This window comes from Oncorhynchus clarkii, chromosome 7 (genome assembly GCF_045791955.1).
Source record: "Oncorhynchus clarkii lewisi isolate Uvic-CL-2024 chromosome 7, UVic_Ocla_1.0, whole genome shotgun sequence".
In the NCBI taxonomy this organism is placed as follows: domain Eukaryota; kingdom Metazoa; phylum Chordata; class Actinopteri; order Salmoniformes; family Salmonidae; genus Oncorhynchus; species Oncorhynchus clarkii.
In genome coordinates, this window is record NC_092153.1 from 12,148,933 (window position 1) to 12,168,762 (window position 19,830).

The 19,830-nt window shown below is 43.6% G+C and overlaps 1 protein-coding gene across 3 annotated transcripts in view; it reads left to right on the forward strand.

Annotated features, from left to right (window-relative positions):
* LOC139412879 (collagen alpha-1(XVIII) chain-like) overlaps positions 1-19,573 on the forward strand; it is a 71,048-nt gene extending 51,475 nt beyond the window's left edge. For all 3 annotated transcript variants that reach the window (XM_071159679.1, XM_071159678.1, XM_071159677.1), the window contains exons 15-42: positions 302-358; positions 2,495-2,539; positions 6,524-6,646; positions 6,824-6,895; positions 9,091-9,117; positions 9,217-9,315; positions 9,435-9,470; positions 9,856-9,939; positions 10,033-10,062; positions 10,170-10,205; positions 10,567-10,626; positions 10,725-10,802; positions 12,512-12,547; positions 13,091-13,144; positions 13,384-13,452; positions 13,621-13,686; positions 13,869-13,896; positions 14,007-14,060; positions 14,166-14,200; positions 14,306-14,419; positions 14,563-14,722; positions 14,866-14,930; positions 15,072-15,200; positions 15,309-15,341; positions 15,474-16,037; positions 16,166-16,363; positions 16,482-16,597; positions 16,782-19,573. In XM_071159679.1, coding sequence (XP_071015780.1) covers positions 302-358; positions 2,495-2,539; positions 6,524-6,646; positions 6,824-6,895; positions 9,091-9,117; positions 9,217-9,315; positions 9,435-9,470; positions 9,856-9,939; positions 10,033-10,062; positions 10,170-10,205; positions 10,567-10,626; positions 10,725-10,802; positions 12,512-12,547; positions 13,091-13,144; positions 13,384-13,452; positions 13,621-13,686; positions 13,869-13,896; positions 14,007-14,060; positions 14,166-14,200; positions 14,306-14,419; positions 14,563-14,722; positions 14,866-14,930; positions 15,072-15,200; positions 15,309-15,341; positions 15,474-16,037; positions 16,166-16,363; positions 16,482-16,597; positions 16,782-16,995 — 2,682 coding nt within the window. In that variant the 3' untranslated portion in view covers positions 16,996-19,573. The remainder of the gene's footprint in view (positions 1-301; positions 359-2,494; positions 2,540-6,523; positions 6,647-6,823; positions 6,896-9,090; positions 9,118-9,216; positions 9,316-9,434; positions 9,471-9,855; positions 9,940-10,032; positions 10,063-10,169; positions 10,206-10,566; positions 10,627-10,724; positions 10,803-12,511; positions 12,548-13,090; positions 13,145-13,383; positions 13,453-13,620; positions 13,687-13,868; positions 13,897-14,006; positions 14,061-14,165; positions 14,201-14,305; positions 14,420-14,562; positions 14,723-14,865; positions 14,931-15,071; positions 15,201-15,308; positions 15,342-15,473; positions 16,038-16,165; positions 16,364-16,481; positions 16,598-16,781) is intronic.
* The last annotated feature ends 257 nt before the right edge of the window (positions 19,574-19,830 follow it).

Sequence of the window (19,830 nt, forward strand, 5' to 3'; positions counted from 1 at the left end):
AGGGGGCTGAATAATTTTGCACGCCCAATTTTTCAGTTTTTGATTTGTTAAAAAAGTTTGAAATATCCAATAAATGTCGTTCCACTTCATGATTGTGTCCCACTTGTTGTTGATTCTTCACAAAAAAACACAGTTTTATATCTTTATGTTTGAAGCCTGAAATGTGGCAAAAGGTCGCAAAGTTCAAGGGGGCCGAATACTTTCGCAAGGCACTGTAACTGTAGACAGCACAACTACAGCATTGAAATGAATGTCTTGATTTCTTGACAATTATGTATTGATATCATGCTGTGTTTTTCAGGGGCCCGCTGGTCCACCTGGCAGACCTGGAACCCCAGGATCCAGTAGCGGAGAGAAGGTATGAGCTGAACGGATCATACTAAACTCAGCAAAAAAAGAAACGTCCACTCACTGTCAACTGCATTTATTTTCAGCAAACTTAACATGTGTAAATATTTGTATGAACATAACAAGATTCCTCAACTGAAAGATAAACTGAACAAGTTCCACAGACATGTGGCTAACAGAAATGGAATAATGTGTCCCTGAACAAAGGGGGGCTCAAAATCAAAAGTAACAGTCAGTATCTGGTGTGGCTGCAGTGCATCTCCTCCTCATGGACTGCACCAGATTTGCCAGTTCTTGCTGTGAGATGTTACCCCACTCTTCCACCAAGGTACCTGCAAGTTCCCGGACATTTCTGGGGGGGATGGCCCTAGCCCTCACCCTCCTATCCAACAGGTTCCAGATGTGCTCAATGGGATTGAGATCCGGGCTCTTCGCTGGCCATGGCAGAACACTGACATTCCTGTCTTGCAGGAAATCATGCACAGAACGAGCAGTATGGCTGGTGGCATTGTCATGCTGGAGGGTCATGTCAGGATGAGCCTGCAGGAAGGGTACCACATGAGGGAGGAGGATGTCTTCCCTGTAATGCACAGCGTTGAGATTGCCTGCAATGACAACAAGCTCAGTCCGATGATGCTGTGACACACCTCCCCAGACCATGACGGACTCTCCACCTCCAAATCAATCCCGCTCCAGAGTACAGGCCTCGGTGTAACGCTCATTCCCTCGACGATAAACGCGAATCCGACCAGCACCCCTGGTGAGACAAAACCGCGACTCGTCAGTGAAGAGCACTTTTTGCCAGTCCTGTCAAGTCCAGCGATGGTGGGTTTGTGCCCATAGGCGACGTTGTTGCCGGTGCTGTCTGGTGAGGATCCTGCCTTTACAACAGGCCTACAAGCCCTCAGTCCAGCCTCTCTCAGCCTATTGCAGACTGTCTGAGCACCGATGGAGGGATTGTGCGTTCCTGGTGTAACTCGGGCAGTTGTTGTTGCCATCCTGTACCTGTCCCGCAGGTATGATGTTTGGATGTACCGATCCTGTGCAGGTGTTGTTATACGTGGTCTGCCACTGCGAGGACGATCAGCTGTCCATCCTGTCTCCCTGTAGCATTGTCTTAAGCGTCTCACAGTACAGACATTGCAATATATTGCCCTGGCCACATCTGCAGTCTTCATGCCTCCTTGCAGCATGCCTAAGGCATGTTCACGCAGATGAGCAGAGACCCTCTTTTAGTGTCCTTATAGTGTTTAAAGGCCTCTTTTAGTGTCCTAAGTTTTCATAACTGTGACCTTAATTGCCTACCGTCTGTAAGCTGTTAGTGTCTTAAGTTAATTAACCTTCATTAACCTCTAGCGTCGAGCAATCCCGTATCCGGGAGCGTAATCATAGCCTCAAGCTCATTACAATAATGCAACGTTTCCTATTCATGAAAATCGAAATGGAAAAATACTGCAGCTGGAGATTACGCAATAATTGCCACGAAGGACACCAAGCGACCACCTGGTAGAGATGTAGTCTCTTATGGTCAATCTTCCAATGATATGCCTACAAATACAATGCTGCAGACACCTTGGGAAAAACGTGGAAAACGTAAGCTGACTCCTAGCTCCTCCACAGCCATATAAGGAGTCATTGCCATGAGGCGGTTTCAAAAAATGCGGCACTTCCTGATTGGATTTTTATCTGGGTTTTTTCTGTAACATCAGTTCTGTGGCACTCACAGACAATATCTTTGCAGTTTTGGAAACGTCAGAGTGTTTTCGTTCCAAAGCTGTCAATTATATGCATAGTCGAGCATCTTTTTGTGACAAAATATCTTGTTTAAAACGGGAACGTTTTTCATCCAAAAATTAAAATAGCGCCCCCTATATCCAAGAAGTTAATTGTTTATGGTTCATTGAACAAGCATGGGAAACAGTGTTTAAACCCTTTACAATGAAGATCTGTGAAGATATCTGGATTAAAAAAATTATCTTTGAGAGACAGGGTCCTGAAAAAGGGGCGTTTCTTTTTTTGCTGAGTTTATATATCACTGTATACAGCACACACAGAACTGGACCTTTGTATAGGGATCCTTTTGAGATGATTGTCTCTTTCTCTCTGTATCTCTCTCTTTCCCCATCTCTCTCCCTCTCATCCGCAGGGAGAAGCTGGTGATCTAGGTCTTCCAGGGCCCAGTGGAGAGAGGGTGAGCTCTGAAATACACCCATACTATCCCACCTCTAAATCTAAATATATAGCTATTTTCACTTAGTCTAAACTATAGGTCGACCGATTAATCGGAATGGGCGATTAATTAGGGCTGATTTCAAGTTTTCATAACAATCGGAAATCGGTATTTTTGGACACTTGATTTTGCCGTTTTTTTTTTACACCTTTATTTAATCTTTATTTAACTAGGCAAGTCAGTTAACCTCTAGCACTTAGCCATCCCGGATCCGGGATCATGAATACAGCCTCAAGCTCATTACCATAACGCAACGTTAACTATTCCTTGAAAATCGCAAATGAAATGAAATAAATATGCTAGCTCTCAAGCTTAGCCTTTTGTTAACAACACTGTCATCTCAGATTTTCAAAATATGCTTCTCAACCATAGGAAAACAATCATTTGTGTAACAGTAGCTAGCTAGCGTAGCATTTAGCGTTAGCATTAGCGTTAGCATTCAGCAGGCAACATTTTCACAAAAACCAGAAAAGCATTCAAATAAAATAATTTACCTTTGAAGAACTTCAGATGTTTTCAATGAGGAGACTCTGTTAGATAGCAAATGTTCAGTTTTTCCTGAAAGATTATTTGTTTAGGAGAAATCGCTCCGTTTGGTGCATCACGTTTGGCTACCAAAAAAAACCGAAAATCCAGTCATCAAAACGCTGAACTTTTTTCCAAATTAACTCCATAATATCGACTGAAACATGGCAAACGTTGTTTAGAACCAATCCTCAAGGTGTTTTTCACATATCTCTTCGATGATATATCGTTCGTGGAAGTGTGCTTTCTGTCCTGAATCCCAGGAGAAAATGACCGCAACTGAAGATTACACACCAATTTAGACAAAGGACACCGGGCGGACCCCTGGAAAATGTAGTCTCTTATGGCCAATCTTCCAATGATATGCCTACAAATACGTCACAATGCTGCAGACATCTTGAAGAAACGACAAAAAGCGCAGGCTCGTTCCTGGTGCATTCACAGCCATATAAGGAGACATTGGAAAACAGAGCTTCAGAAATTCTGCTCATTTCCTGTTTGAAGTTTCATCTTGGTTTCGCCTGTAGCATGAGTTCTGTGGCACTCACAGATAATATCTTTGCAGTTTTGGAAACGTTAGACTGTTTTCTTTCCAAAGCTGTCAATTATATGCATAGTCGAGCATCTTTTCGTGACAAAATATTGCGCTTAATACGGGCACGTTTTTTTTATCCAATAATGAAATAGCGCCCCCATAGACTCAACTGGTTCTTATTTTCAATGACGGCCTAGGAAGGGTGGGTTAAGTGCCTCCTTCAGGGGCAGAACGACAGATGTTCATCTTGTCGGCTCGGGGGATCCAATCTTGCAACCTTACAGTTAACTCGTCCAACGCAATAACGACCTGCCTCTTGTTGCACTCCACAAGGAGACTGCCTGTTACGCGAATGCAGTAACACGGAACTCAAACCGGCTGCGCGCGTGCGCCATCGTGCGCTATTGTGCATAAATGTATTTTGCCCCCCCACACCAAACGTGATCACGACACGCAGGTTAAAATATCAAAACAAACTCTGAACCAATTACATTCATTTGGGGACAGGTCGAAAAGCATTAAACATGTATGGCAATTTAGCTCGTAATATTAACTTGCACCTGCTAGCTAACGTTAATTTTTCCTATTTAGCTAGCTTGCTGTTGCTACCTAATTTGTCCTGGGATATAAACATTGAGTTGTTATTTTACCTGAAATGCACAAGGAACTCTGACAATTAATCCACACATAAAACGGCCAACCGAATCGTTTCTAGTCATCTCTCCTCCTTCCAGGCTTTTTCATCGTTTAACTTATATGGTGATCACATCTAAACTTTCATTGTATTACCACAACTACAGGCAAAACAGTTAGTCTTTCAATCACCCACGTGGGTATAACCAATGGAGATGAGCACGTGGATACCTGCTTCTATAAACCAAAGAGGTGATGGGAGAGGTAGGACTTGCAGCGCGATCTGCGTCAGAAATAGGAATGAGTTCTATTTTAGACCTTGGCGTCGTAGACGCTCGTTGGCACGTGAGCAGTGTGGGTGCAATAATTGAATAACAAGGATTTCTACATTTATTTTGCGACGCTCGCGCACACGACCTGTCCGGTCTGGTCAACATGTAAGCCAAGGTAAGTTGCTAGCTAGCATTAAACTTATAAAAACAATCAATCAATCATAATCGCTAGTTAACTACACATGGTTGATGATATTACTAGATATTATCTAGCGTGTCCTGCTTTGCGTATAATCTGACTGAGAATACAAGTATCTAAGTATCTGACTGAGCGGTGGTAGGCAGAAGCAGGCGTGTAAACATTCATTCAAACAGCAGTTCCGTGTGTTTTGCCAGCAGCTCTTCGTTGTGCGTCAAGCATTGCGCTGTTTATGACTTCAAGCCTATCAACTCCCGAGATGAGGCTGGTGTAACCGAAGTGAAATGGCTGGCTAGTTAGTGCGTGCTAATAGCGTTTCAAACGTCACTCGCTTTGAGCCTGTGGTTGTTTCCCTTGCTCTGCATGGGTAACGCTGCTTCGAGGGTGGCTGTTGTCGTTGTGTTTCTGGTTCGAGCCCAGGGAGGAGCGAGGAGAGGGACAGAAGCTATACTGTTACACTGGTAATACTAAAGTGCCTATAAGAACATCCAGTAGTCAAAGGTTAATGAAATACAAATGGTATAGAGGGAAATAGTCCTATAATTCCTATAATAACTACAACCTAAAACTTCTTACCAGGGAATATTGAAGACTCATGTTAAAAGGAACCACCAGCTTTCATATGTTCTCATGTTCTGAGCAAGGAACTGAAACTTTAGCTTTCTTCTTTCTTTCACATATTGCACTTTTACTTTCTTCTCCAACACTTTGTTTTTGCATTATTTAAACCAAATTGAACATGTTTCATTATTTATGTGAGGCTAAATTGATTTTATTGATGTATTATATTAAGTTAAAACAAGTGTTCATTCAGTATTGTTGTAATTGTCATTATTACAAATACATTTTTAGAAATCGGCCGATTAATCGGTATCAGCTTTTTTGGTCCTCCAATAATCGGTATCGGTATTGAAAAATCATAAACGGTCGACCTCTAGTCTAAACATGATGTTGGTGTGGGACTTCTCCTAGAGATCGATAGTCTAAACATGATGTTGGTGTGGGACTTCTCCTAGAGATCGATAGTCTAAACATGATGTTGGTGGTGGGACTTCTAGAGATCGATAGTCTAAACATGATTTTGGTGGTGGGACTTCTCCTAGAGATCGATAGTCTAAACATGATGTTTGTGTGGGACTTCTCCTAGAGATCGATAGTCTAAACATGATGTTGGTGGGGGTGTGAGGATTTTCTCAGGATACAGATCTTCTCCCTTATCCTTGTCTTCCTCTAGCAAAACTCTGTCTGCCTTCTCCTCCTTCTCCAACTTTTTGACCAGTATCTTTAGTGAAGGTGATGGGTCACAGGTACTACTGGGTCTCCTGCTATTGGTTACTTGGTTTCGACTGCCTACTATTGGTTCCTTGGTTTCGGCTGCATTCATCACATGGGGGAATCAACTCACTGAGAAAAACTCTAATTCCCAGTGTGTTCATTATAGGACAAATGGAACATTTGCTTGTTTGACTTCTGACATAATATCTTAAATAGCATGTAGTTGCTTAAGATATTTTACCATCAGTCTGGATGTTTTATATTGGAACTAAACTATATGCAGTCATTGTTTTTTATAATAGTGTTTTATTATTTTCAATATTGATTTACATTGCTTGTTATAGTAATAATTCAGCTTAAATGTGTTTCCAATTTTGTGGAATGCTTCTTTATTTGTCTGTTATGTCTACATGTAAATGGAATGCTGATTTTTACACACACATGCACACACACACCTTTACAATCTCTCTCTCTCGTTCTCTCACCTCTTTGCTCCTAACCACCAGGGTTCTCAGGGTGACCCTGGAGTGCCTGGTCAGGCAGGGCAGGGGGGCTTGGCTGGGCTTCCTGGGCCCATGGGACCGATTGGGCCTCCAGGACCACCCGGACCTTCCTACCCCGTGCGTTATGTGAGTACTGTACACAACTCCTGCCACCCACCCAGACTACATCAACTACAGCTTAACCTCCCACCCCAAAGCTCCCTTCATACAAATTATTAACAAATTGACTATATACTGTATATTTGACGACATATTTTTGTGGAATTGTCTTTTTTGAACTGTATCTGTGTCCTCTCTGTGTAGGGTGACGGGGAGGGTTCCGGAGTGACGGGGGTCAATGGTGTTGCTGGAGTGATAGGGATTCCAGGACCACAGGTGATCTATACATTGCCTTCCACTCATCATTTGGATTGCCTTTACAATCACATCAACTAATACAGTGCCTTGCGAAAGTATTCGGCCCCCTTGAACTTTGCGACCTTTTGCCACATTTCAGGCTTCAAACCATAAAGATATAAAACTGTATTTTTTTGTGAAGAATCAACAACAAGTGGGACACTATCATGAAGTGGAACGACATTTATTGGATATTTCAAACTTTTTTAACATATCAAAAACTGAAAAATTGGGCGTGCAAAATTATTCAGCCCCCTTAAGTTAATACTTTGTAGCGCCACCTTTTGCTGCGATTACCGCTGTAAGTCGCTCTCTATCAGTTTTGCACATCGAGAGACTGAAATGTTTTCCCATTCCTCCTTGCAAAACAGCTCGAGCTCAGTGAGGTTGGATGGAGAGCATTTGTGAACAGCAGTTTTTATTTTTATTTTATATATATATATTTTTTTAATTTTACCCCTTTTTCTCCCCAATTTCGTAGTATCCAATTGTTGTAGTAGCTACTATCTTGTCTCATCGCTACAACTCCCGTACAGGCTCGGGAGAGAGGAAGGTTGAAAGTCATGCGTCCTCCACAACCAACCAAGCCGCTGCTTCTTTAACACAGCGCACATCCAACCCCGAAGCCAGCCGCACCAATGCGCCGGAGGAAACACCGTGCACCTGGCCACCTTGGCTAGCGTACACTGCGCCCAGCCCGCCACAGGAGTCGCTGGTGCGCGATGAGACAAGGACACCCCTACCGACCAAGCCCTCCCTAACCCGGGCGACGCTAGGCCAATTGTGCGTCGCCCCACGGACCTCCCGGTCGCGGCCGGTTACGACAGAGCCTGGGCGCGAACCCAGGACTCTGATGGCACAGCTGGCGCTGCAGTACAGCGCCCTTAACCACTGCGCCACCCGGGAGGCCTGTGAACAGCAGTTTTCAGTTCTTTCCACAGATTCTCGATTGGATTCAGGTCTGGACTGGCCATTCTAACACCTGGATATGTTTATTTTTGAACCATTCCATTGTAGATTTTGCTTTATGTTTTGGATCATTGTCTTGTTGGAAGACAAAATCCGTCCCAGTCTCAGGTCTTTTGCAGACTCCATCAGGTTTTCTTCCAGAATGGTCCTGTATTTGGCTCCATCCATCTTCCCATCAATTTTAACCATCTTCCCTGTCCCTGCTGAAGAAATGCAGGCCCAAACCATGATGCTGCCACCACCATGTTTGACAGTGGGGATGGTGTGTTCAGCTGTGTTGCTTTTACGCCAAACATAACATTTTGCATTGTTGCCAAAAAGTTCAATTTTGGTTTCATCTGACCAGAGCACCTTCTTCCACATGTTTGGTGTGTCTCCCAGGTGGCTTGTGGCAAACTTTAAACGACACTTTTTATGGATATCTTTAAGAAATGGCTTTCTTCTTGCCACTCTTCCATAAAGGCCAGATTTGTGCAATATACGGCTGATTGTTGTCCTATGGACAGAGTCTCCCACCTCAGCTGTAGATCTCTGCAGTTCATCCAGAGTGATCATGGGCCTCTTGGCTGCATCTCTGATCAGTCTTCTCCTTGCATGAGCTGAAAGTTTAGAGGGACGGCCAGGTCTTGGTAGATTTGCAGTTACTCCTTCCATTTCAATATTATCGCTTGCACGGTGCTCCTTGGGATGTTTAAAGCTTGGGAAATCTTTTTGTATCCAAATCCGGCTTTAAACTTCTTCACAACAGTATCTCGGACCTGCCTGGTGTGTTCCTTGTTCTTCATGATGCTCTCTGCGCTTTTAACGGACCTCTGAGACTATCACAGTGCAGGTGCATTTATACGGAGACTTGATTACACACAGGTGGATTGTATTTATCATCATTAGTCATTTACGTCAACATTGGATCATTCAGAGATCCCCACTGAACTTCTGGAGAGAGTTTGCTGCACTGAAAGTAAAGGGGCTGAATAATTTTGCACGCCCAATTTTTCAGTTTTTGATTTGTTAAAAAAGTTTGAAATATCCAATAAATGTCGTTCCACTTCATGATTGTGTCCCACTTGTTGTTGATTCTTCACAAAAAAATACAGTTTTATATCTTTATGTTTGAAGCCTGAAATGTGACAAAAGGTCGCAAAGTTCAAGGGGGCCGAATACTTTCGCAAGGCACTGTACATAGTCACATATCCATTGTTTTTCAGGGTCCGCCCGGAATCGCTGGCCTTCCGGTAAGAACCAGGAAATCCCTTTGAATATATTGCTAAGTTTGATTGGAGGCCATATCTTTGTTATATAGCAATGCTTACTGTATTCCTGTCATCATACAGGGAAGATCTGGTTTGCCTGGGCTTTCGGGAGAGAAGGGGAGCGAGGGAGCAAGAGGACGGGATGGAACACCAGGGATGGACGGATTCCCAGGACAATTGGTAGAAGATCATTATCCCTCAGCCACCTCCCCAGACTGTATTAGAACGTTACTTAGGCTTTAGAGTAACCCACACAAAGTGCACTAACCTATTCTGTTTTGTTTCTTGTGTATACACAGGGAGACAAAGGGGAGAGGGGAGACAGAGGAGAAAGGGTGAGTTACCTACTCCTGATAACATGATGCGAACATAATTGCAAAAGGGTTTTCTAATGATCATGTCGCCTTTTAAAATGATACACTTGGATTAGCTAACACAACGTGCCATTGGAACACAGGAGTGATGGTTGCTGATAATGGGCCTCTGTATGCCTATGTAGATATTCCATAAAAAATCAGCCGTTTCCAGCTACAACAGTCACAACATTAACAATGTCTACACTGTATTTCTGATCAATTTGATGTTATTTTAAATGGACAAAACATTTGCTTTTCTTTCAAAAACAAAGACTTTTCTAAGTGACCCCAAACTTTTGAACGGTAGAGTAAGAAGTCTAATAATTGTCCCACGGCTCTCATGTTGTTGTGTGTGGTGTTGTAGGGTGAGCCAGGACGTGAAGGGGGGCCCCCTGGACCTCCAGGAGCCCCTGGCCCACCGGGACAGATCTACCAGACCTCAGGCAGCGTGAGTGTGGCTGTGTACTGTACGGTCTTGTCTGCTCTGGATCATAGTGATGTTTCAGTGACACAACTGACCTACCTGTCTGTCTTGTTGTAGTTTGATGGAGTTCTTGGGAATCAAGGACAGGTGAGAATTTGACTCAGCAGACAGTCACTATGCTACTCTACATGCAGTTTTATAATGTCTTATAATGTTTTAGAAAGTCACTCTAACCCTTATTTCCTTTTCTCCAGGGAGGACCAGGTCTTCCCGGCCGGGCAGGATTCCCAGTATGTATCAGTATCACACTGCCAATGAGCACACAGTGGAGTGGAGACATTTACCATGACTGTTTCTAAAGATATTTCACAGTTGAAACACACCAAATAGTGTAACGGACAGTGTTGTTCTAGATGTATGGTGGAGATTGCAGCAAAAACTATTTTATAACATGTTAATGGAACATTTCAAAAAATATATATTTCACACACCTTTAATAGTGCTCCCTTAAATATAAAAAAATATTAAAAAACAATGCTGTACGGGCCTACTAGTTGTATGTTGAAAACTGCCTAAAACATGTTAATGGAACTCTCTTTTAAAAATATACACATACAAGGTTGTTGTTTATACTGATCACTTCTTCTGTAGGGGCCGATGGGACCAAAGGGAGATACAGGAGAGCCTGGACAGCCAGGATACGCAGCTAAGGTCTGGTAATAACTTAATTCATATCTTGTTTTCTGTACAGTACAGGGAAAATTGCATGAAGTATTGACATGTCTCCCTCCACCCTGTGTCCTGTCCAGGGGGAGAAAGGAGAACCTGGTATTATCATGGGGCCTGATGGAAGACCCCTTTACCTGGGAGGGCTGGGGTCTCAACCGGTGAGAAAAACCACACATTATATTTATAGTTGGTAGAAATACTGTATGTTATTATGTTTATCTCTTTTATAAAGTGGGGCAAAAAAGTATTTAGTCAGCCACCAATTGTGCAAGTTCTCCCACTTAAAAATATGAGAGAGGACTGTAATTTTCATCATAGGTACACTTCAACTATGACAGACAAAATTAGAAGAAAAAGAATCCAGAAAATCACATTGTAGGATTTTTAATACATTTATTTGCAAATTATGGTGGAAAATAAGTATTTGGTCACCTACAAACAAGCAAGATTTCTGGCTCTCACAGACCTGTAACTTCATCTTTAAGAGGCTCCTCTGTCCTCCACTCGTTACCTGTATTAATGGCACCTGTTTGAACTTGTTATCAGTATAAAAGACACCTGTCCACAACCTCAAGCAGTCACACTCCAAACTCCACTATGGCCAAGACCAAAGAGCTGTCAAAGGACACCAGAAACAAAATTGTAGACCTGCACCAGGCTGGGAAGACTGAATCTGCAATAGGTAAGCAGCTTGGTTTGAAGAAATCAACTGTGGGCGCAATTATTAGGAAATGGAAGACATACAAGACCACTGATAATCTCCCTTGATCTGGGGCTCCACGCAAGATCTCACCCCATGGGGTCAAAATGATCACAAGAACGGTAAGCAAAAATCCCAGAACCACACGGGGGGGGACCTAGTGAATGACCTGCAGAGAGCTGGGACCAAAGTAACAAAGCCTACCATCAGTAACACACTACGCCGCCAGGGACTCAAATCCTGCAGTGCCAGACGTGTCCCCCTGCTTAAGCCAGTACATGTCCAGGCCTGTCTGAAGTTTGCTAGAGAGCATTTGGATGATCCAGAAGAAGATTGGGAGAATGCCATATGGTCAGATAAAACCAAAATATAACTTTTTGGTAAAAACCCAACTCGTTGTGTTTGGAGGACAAAGAATGCTGAGTTGCATCCAAAGAACACCATACCTACTGTGAGCATGGGGGTGGAAACATCATGCTTTGGGGATGTTTTTCTGCAAAGGGACCAGGACGACTGATCCGTGTAAAGGAAAGAATGAATGGGGCCATGTATCGTGAGATTTTGAGTGAAAACCTCCTTCCATCAGCAAGGGCATTGAAGATGAAACGTGGCTGGGTCTTTCAGCATGACAATGATCCCAAACACACCGCCCGGGCAACGAAGGAGTGGCTTCGTAAGAAGCATTTCAAGGTCCTGGAGTGGCCTAGCCAGTCTCCAGATCTCAACCCCATAGAAAATCTTTGGAGGGAGTTGAAAGTCCGTGTTGCCCAGCAACAGCCCCAAAACATCTGCATGGAGGAATGGGCCAAAATACCAGCAACAGTGTGTGAAAACCTTGTGAAGACTTACAGAAAACATTTGACCTCTGTCATTGCCAACAAAGGGTATATAACAAAGTATTAAGATACTTTTGTTATTGACCAAATACTTATTTTCCACAATAATTTGCAAATTAATTAATTAAAAATCCTACAATGTGATTTTCTGGATTTTTTCTCTCTCATTTTGTCTGTCATAGTTGAAGTGTACCTATGATGAAAATTACAGGCCTCTCTCATCTTTTTAAGTGGGAGAATTTGCACAATTGGTGGCTGACTAAATACTTTTTTGCCCCACTATGTGCCATGCCACATACATTTTTTTATACCCCTTGACCTCTGTGTGCAGGGAGAGAAGGGACTCCCGGGACCTAAGGGACCTCCTGTAAGTACTCTCCTTTAACATGCTTTGTTTCTGATTAGCCATCGATAACCATGGATGTACTGTACATAGTTCTCTGTTTCTGTAGGGTCCAGCTAGTAGATTTATATTGTTCTGTCTCTATAGGGTCCATCTGGTAGATTTATATTGTTCTGTCTCTATAGGGTCCAGCTGGTAGATTTATATTGTTCTGTCTCTATGGGGTCCATCTGGTAGATTTATATTGTTCTGTCTCTATAGGGTCCATCTGGTAGATTTATATTGTTCTGTCTCTATAGGGTCCAGCTGGTAGATTTATATTGTTCTGTCTCTATAGGGTCCAGCTAGTAGATTTATATTGTTCTGTCTCTATAGGGTCCATCTGGTAGATTTATATTGTTCTGTCTCTATAGGGTCCAGCTGGTAGATTTATATTGTTCTGTCTCTATGGGGTCCAGCTGGTAGATTTATATTGTTCTGTCTCTATGGGGTCCAGCTGGTAGATTTATATTGTTCTGTCTCTATAGGGTCCATCTGATAGATTTATATTGTTCTCTGTCTCTATAGGGTCCCTATGGTCCAGCTGGTCTAAAGGGAGATATAGGCATGCCAGGTAGACCGGTAAGTATCTCTGTTCAGCAATTAGCCAAGTGGTGGTCCTCTGTAGCTCAGTTGGTAGAGAATGGCGCTTGCAATGACAGTGAGTACGATTCCTGGGACCACCCAAGTCGCTTTGAATAAAAGTGTCTGCTAAATGGCACTGAAGTGTGAATTAAAAAGAATCCAAGTGTGCTATTTCCCATTCAGTATTAACATGGTGATGGACTGCTGCTGGATGTGAACCAGTGTGTTGGTTACAGGGCCGTCCTGGGTTGAATGGTGTCAAAGGAGAGAGGGGGGATTCAGCGGGAGGGACTGGAGGATATGGAGTAAGTATCACACCGCTGGTTGGTGATTGATGGGATTCATACATGAAAGACTGTTGGGATGCAACCCAGAGGTCAGCATGTCAAATCATTCAGAAAAGCAGTGGTATGGTTAGACCGTCATGACCCAGACAGGGCATCAGTTTAACCCAGATTGATCCATGTTTTTAGGGTCCTCCAGGACCACCTGGCCCACCCGGACCCCCCGGGCCAGCAGTACCTCTGGACAGGTTCAATGTGAGTAGATGTCTGATCCAGTATTGTATCTTTCCCAGACGTTGGTGTTGTGAGTTAAATGCTGTAGTCAGTCAGGTTGTTAAAACCCACAAAGTCACTAATGTGGGTTTACAAATTGATAGGGTTTCTTTCCAAGGTACAGTAGTGTAACTCTCCTCCCCTTTGTTCTGTTTCACACTCAGAGGGATGATGTCTCACGGTTATATCCTGGTAAGTCAACTCATTCTCATTGGCCAGTCCCACACCATGACATAGAACGTTACATGTAAAACGATGTCATGTGTTGGCTTACATGTTGGCCTTTTTCCTCCACCCATCAGACTCCAAAGGAGACAAAGGTGATCGTGGAGTACCAGGAATACCCGGGGTACCAGGTACAGTAAAAGCAGCTAGTTATTTACCACCTTTACCTTGGCCTTAGGTGTACTAACACACGAGATTGAGCTGATTGAACTCACGTTCTATCGTCTCCACTCTAGGTCTCACGTCCAACTTTGACATCTACACCTTCAAGGTAAGTGACGTAACGACAAAGGAGCTCTACACTCATAACCCGCCATGCGTCTGTATGTGTTTGACGTGAGGTCAAATGACGTGGTGTGTGTGTGTGTCCCTGCAGAGGGAGATGAAGGGAGAGAGAGGAGACTCGGGGATGAAGGGGGAGAAGGGTGAGCCAGCCAGAGGATATTATGGCGGTGGACAGGGTGGTCAACCTGGACCTCCAGGACTTCCGGTAAGAATAACCACTGAACAACAACAGCCATTTTATTTTACTGCATTCTCCACGTTTTATCAGTGCCTTGCATCAAAAGACATGTGGAATTCAATTAAATTAGAAAGTTTTAATGAGCAGGACAAATATCTATCGATCTCCAGGGGCCAAAGGGAGAGTCCATCATCGGTCCTTCAGGGCCCCAGGGCCCTCCAGGTAACCCAGGAAGAGGGTACGAAGGCAGGCAAGGGAACCCAGGCCCACCAGGGCCCCCCGGACCTTCAGGATCATCCTCCTCACCTGGAGCCTACAGGCCAACACAGAGTGAGGCGTACTCTCTCGCACACACACTCATACATACAGTACATACATACAGTACATAGGCAGAAACACAACTTTCTGGGGACATGAAGTACAGGAGCTCCTTGGTTAACAGCTTCAATGAATGTGATCTTTTTACATCTCAGCCATCAGCATCCCTGGACCTCCGGGCCCTCCTGGCCCACCTGGAACTGATGGACACTCCTCTGGGGTGAGTCTGTTAACCCCTCCATTCCTAGTGTAGGGTCTAGGAGGTTAGGGTCTGTTTCTGGACGGGGCCTCACTGTGATGATATATACACCCCTTCCAGGATTTGGCATAATTTAGCTCCTTGTCGTCCACGTTTGAACAGGTGATGGTGCTGAGGTCATATGACACGATGACAGCCACGGCCAGACGACAGGCAGAGGGGACGCTGGTGTATCTGGTCGACCAAACAGACTTTTACATCAGAGTACGAGATGGTTTCCGGCAAATCCAGGTGCAGTGTTTACCGGTGTAATGGATGCAAGCCACTATATTTATAAAATACAACACCTTCATCCTTTGTTAATGTTTACATGATTAACTTGGAAGTTTTACCTTTCAGCTTGGATCATACATAGCTTTACCCCCTGACCAGGTAAGTCGTTGGAAATGTGCACTTGAGAAATGCTGACAAACTATTGTGACAGTGAAGGAATCACTTAATTAAGTTATTAATCACATTAGTGAATCTTATTGACATGATTTCTCTGCCTGTATCCATCTGAAGGGTAATGAGGTAGCAGCTGTCGACCCTCCTCCAGTGGTCTACTACCAGCCAGACCATCCCTCTAACACGGCCACAGAGCAACCCCCCAGACAGCTAGACCCCCACCAGCCACAGCCTGAGGGACAACACCCTGTTCACCCGGATCCACGCTACCCGACTCACCCGGATCCACGCTACCCAGCCCAGCCGGATCCACGCTACCCAGCCCAGACGGATCCACGCTACCCAGCCCAGCTGGATCCACGCTACCCAGCCCAGCCGGATCCACGCTACCCAGCCCAGCCGGATCCACGCTACCCCTCACATTCAGACCCTAGATACCCCTCACACCCCGACCCACGCTACCCCTCACATTCAGACCCTAGATACCCCTCACACACTGATCCACGGTACCCCAGTTATACAGACCACCAGCACAACCCTGACCCTGTTCAGCCGGTCCAGCCCCAGCCAGCCCCTGTCCCACAGAACCCAGTTTACTCAGACACCCGCTACCCTGTAACCCCACAACGCAGACCCAGACCTCCTGAGACCCCCAGCCACCAACACACGTCAGGCCCAAGCGTGAGTAGCCAGTGATTTAAATATCATAAATGTAACCTAAAAACATGCCACTGCTGAAATACTTCTGGTTGTGGATGTGATGGGAAGCACGTTTTTAAAAGCACTTTTCTTCTTCGTTCCTTCTGCAGATTCACCTGGTCGCCCTGAACGCCCCCCAGGGGGGTAACATGCGGGGTATCAGAGGGGCAGACTTCCTGTGTTTCAACCAGGCTCGGGCCATCGGGCTGAAGGGAACCTTCCGGGCTTTCCTCTCCTCCAAGCTCCAGGACCTTTACAGCATCGTCCGCAAGTCAGACAGAGACCGCATGCCCATCGTCAACCTAAAGGTACTACCGGCTAAGACTGAGATGCATTTTCAGCTTCATTCAGAATCCCAGTATCATTCCATATCATTTAAGTAATTGGCAGCAACTGTCCCTAACCATTTGTCTGTCCCCTCTATAGGATGAGGTCCTGTTTGACAGTTGGGAGGCCATCTTCAGTGATTCAGAGGGCAGAGTGAAGGACAATGTACCCATCTACTCCTTCGATGGCAAAGACATTTTCACAGACGGCACATGGTGATAAACTACACTTCTACATATCACTCACTATACACAAAATATCAAAACCTCTTTTTACAACACCCATAAGGAGGCATTGATAAGTTATGTAAAGTTAACAGCTGAGAAAGTGAATGGAAGCAAAAATATGATGATTCATTCCTTCATCTCGTTCTCTCCCTTATTCCCTCTCCTCACCCAGGCCAGACAAGATGATATGGCACGGTTCGACCAGCAGGGGGCACGGCCAGGTGGATAACTACTGTGAGACGTGGCGTATAGGGGAGCGTGCGCTGACGGGCATGGCCTCCTCTCTACAAGAGGGCCAGCTCCTCCAACAGAGAACCAGCAGCTGTCACAGCTCCTACGCCGTGCTCTGCATCGAGAACAGCTACATCGGACAGTTCAAGCGATAGGACTGACCGACCAAACGCACACACACACTACAGCCAGATCAAGAGATAAGCCCAATGAAAAACACACACAAACACATCAGCCAATCCAGGAGGCCTAACAAAACGTAAGTACCAGTGGAGGCTGGTGACTTAAAAAACGAGGATGGTAGACCCAGGGTATAGGCGCGGAACGCACGGAGACAACAAAGTGTGTTTCAAAAATCGTCAAATACTAATTATTTTAACCTAAAGCATTTAATAAAGACATTTATAGTACACTATTATGGGGAATGGGAATGAGAGGGCTACTTACAGTGTTGGAAAGGGACCACAGCAGTGATTGAATGAGGCATGAGTTGAGGTGATCAGAGGCTTGACCAGTGCAGGACAGGATTTGCCTAGAAAGACAAACAATAACACAACACACTACACAGTTAGACAAAAGAATGAGAAGAACTCAGAATGAGTTAGTCTAAGCAAACAGTAAAATTATTGATGTGTAATAATGTGATTGTGTTTGTGTTTGACTCTTCAAAAATGAACAAGAGAAAAATTGATAGGGGGACTTACAGAGCTTGGAGAGGAAACATTCAATGGTGGATGAGCGGGCACATGAGACGTGGCTTCAGTTCATGTCAGGAGATAGTTGACAATGGTAGTGGAGTGGTCATCACCTCTTAATAAGGGAACAGGAGGGGACTTCCCTGGAAATACAACTAGCAGATACATTCCATTACAGCTGCACCGTCATAGGTTTGGACAAGTTTCTCTATGAAGTTCAACTCAAGACATCTCAAAATTCATTAAGTCAAACACAGACGGCTAGCTACTGAAGTTAGCGAGGCTAACTTTTAAAAATGTTAAATCAATTGCACTAACTGGACATAAAAATTAAGTTCTAAAACCAAGAAAACTATAATATACCTCTTCTGTCTCCTGTCATTTGAAAAAAAAACACATTTGGATTAAATAAAATCCCCAAAATGCTCAACTATCACTGTTCACTCTTAATCTCTATCTGACAATGTCACCAAGTTTCAAAACACATAAAATCCCCATAATGCTTTGTGGCACAATCCCAATACAACACACTATTTGTTCTCTGATCATAAAAGCTTTGATCTGTTGGAGGACTTCCTCCGGAAGTGGTCATAATTACCATGTATGTCTACGGAAGGGGGTGAGGCCTACGAGCCTCCTAGGTTTTGTATTGAAGTCAGAGGAGGATGGAAGCTAGCTGTCCTCCAGCTACACCATGGTGCTACCCCAGACAGTGCTGTTGAAGTTACTGTAAACCATCATTGCAAAACAGTGTATTTTAATCAATTATTTGGTGACATATGAATATATTTAGTATAGTTTTATCTAAAAAGTATAACTTGAATGTTTCTAATGTTTACATTTTTATGAAATTTCACTGAAGATGGTCCTCCCCTTCCTCCTCCGAGGAGCCTCCACTGGTACACACACACACACACACACAACGGTGCTTTGTATATAACAGCTATATTCCCCTTCTCCAATACACTCAGTCCAGCTGGCCAAATAGGACCACATGTCCATAATATGGGGTTGATCAAGAACAGCGACAACCAGGCTAAGAGATGGACCCCCCTATACCCCAATCCACCCCCCTTTATACACTGATCGCAGCTGACTAAACAGCCCACCCCGACCCCCTGCACATACGTCTAAATCACTGTTCTGTAAACACCTCAACACTGGGGTTTTCAGTAGAGGTTGTATTCATTCCACTTCTCCTTTCACTGTCCACTTCAGAAAGCCATGTTCATTGGGGGTTAGAAGACAGACTATCACAATGTACATTTATTTTTTTGTGGTCTTACCCTCAAGCATAATACCTGCATTGTAGAAAGTCTATAGCCTTTTAACAGTTTGCCCTAGAATCAAACCACACCTACAGATTAAACAGGACACATTCTGTTCTCTATGATTCCAACAAGCTAACTGTTGCAGTATTGTATATTAAATGATTATTATCCATTGTTGTAATTTTTTATTCACTTTACATTTTGTTGTAATCAGTACATATAACCAGTTTTTGAAGTACTATCTATAACATTTTCATAAATGTTGGATGGTTTTATTTTGCTAGCGGACATCAAAAGAGAACAGGATATTTAAAATGTTTTGATAACAAAAGGAGTATTTATTTTGCGATTAACATTTTTTTAAAGTAGTTTTAACATTCACACTTTTCAGTAATGTACTCCATGGATCTATGTATTGACAGAGGAAGAGATTAGTCTGGGCCAAGAATCATGACATTTTGTATCAAAAATCTAATTACTATGTTTTTGTTTTGCAATGTCCTTTTGCGTTTCAAAATTCTCAAAAAGTGCTCTTAAGTGTTTTTCATGTCTATGCACTGTGATAGAAATTAAATAAGGCTTTTAATCCAAAGACGAAAGCATTGCAGCTCACTGAATTAACCGGTGTATGACCCTGGTGAGGAGTTTCCTGAGGTGACATGTACTGTGCCATTTCTCTCAATGTCATCAATGTTTATTGCAAACAAATGCTACATTGTTTTTCCAAACTGATTTATTTGTAAATCAAAAATAAAATGTTGACATAAGTCTGTTTTTTTACAGCAACAAAATAGGTTCACAGTCATTCACCCAAAGTGTATATATTCAGCATTGATTGAAGTCAGTGTGACAATAATAAACATGAACAATTCTGACAGTTAACATTACAAATCTTATCCTATACTGAACTCGTTGGCTAGTATATTGCACGGCCTATAGACCATAAGGTGCAATTAATCTCATACCTTTGTATTTGTTTATGAGGCCATATGACCATGTAAAAATCATTGTATACTCTACAACC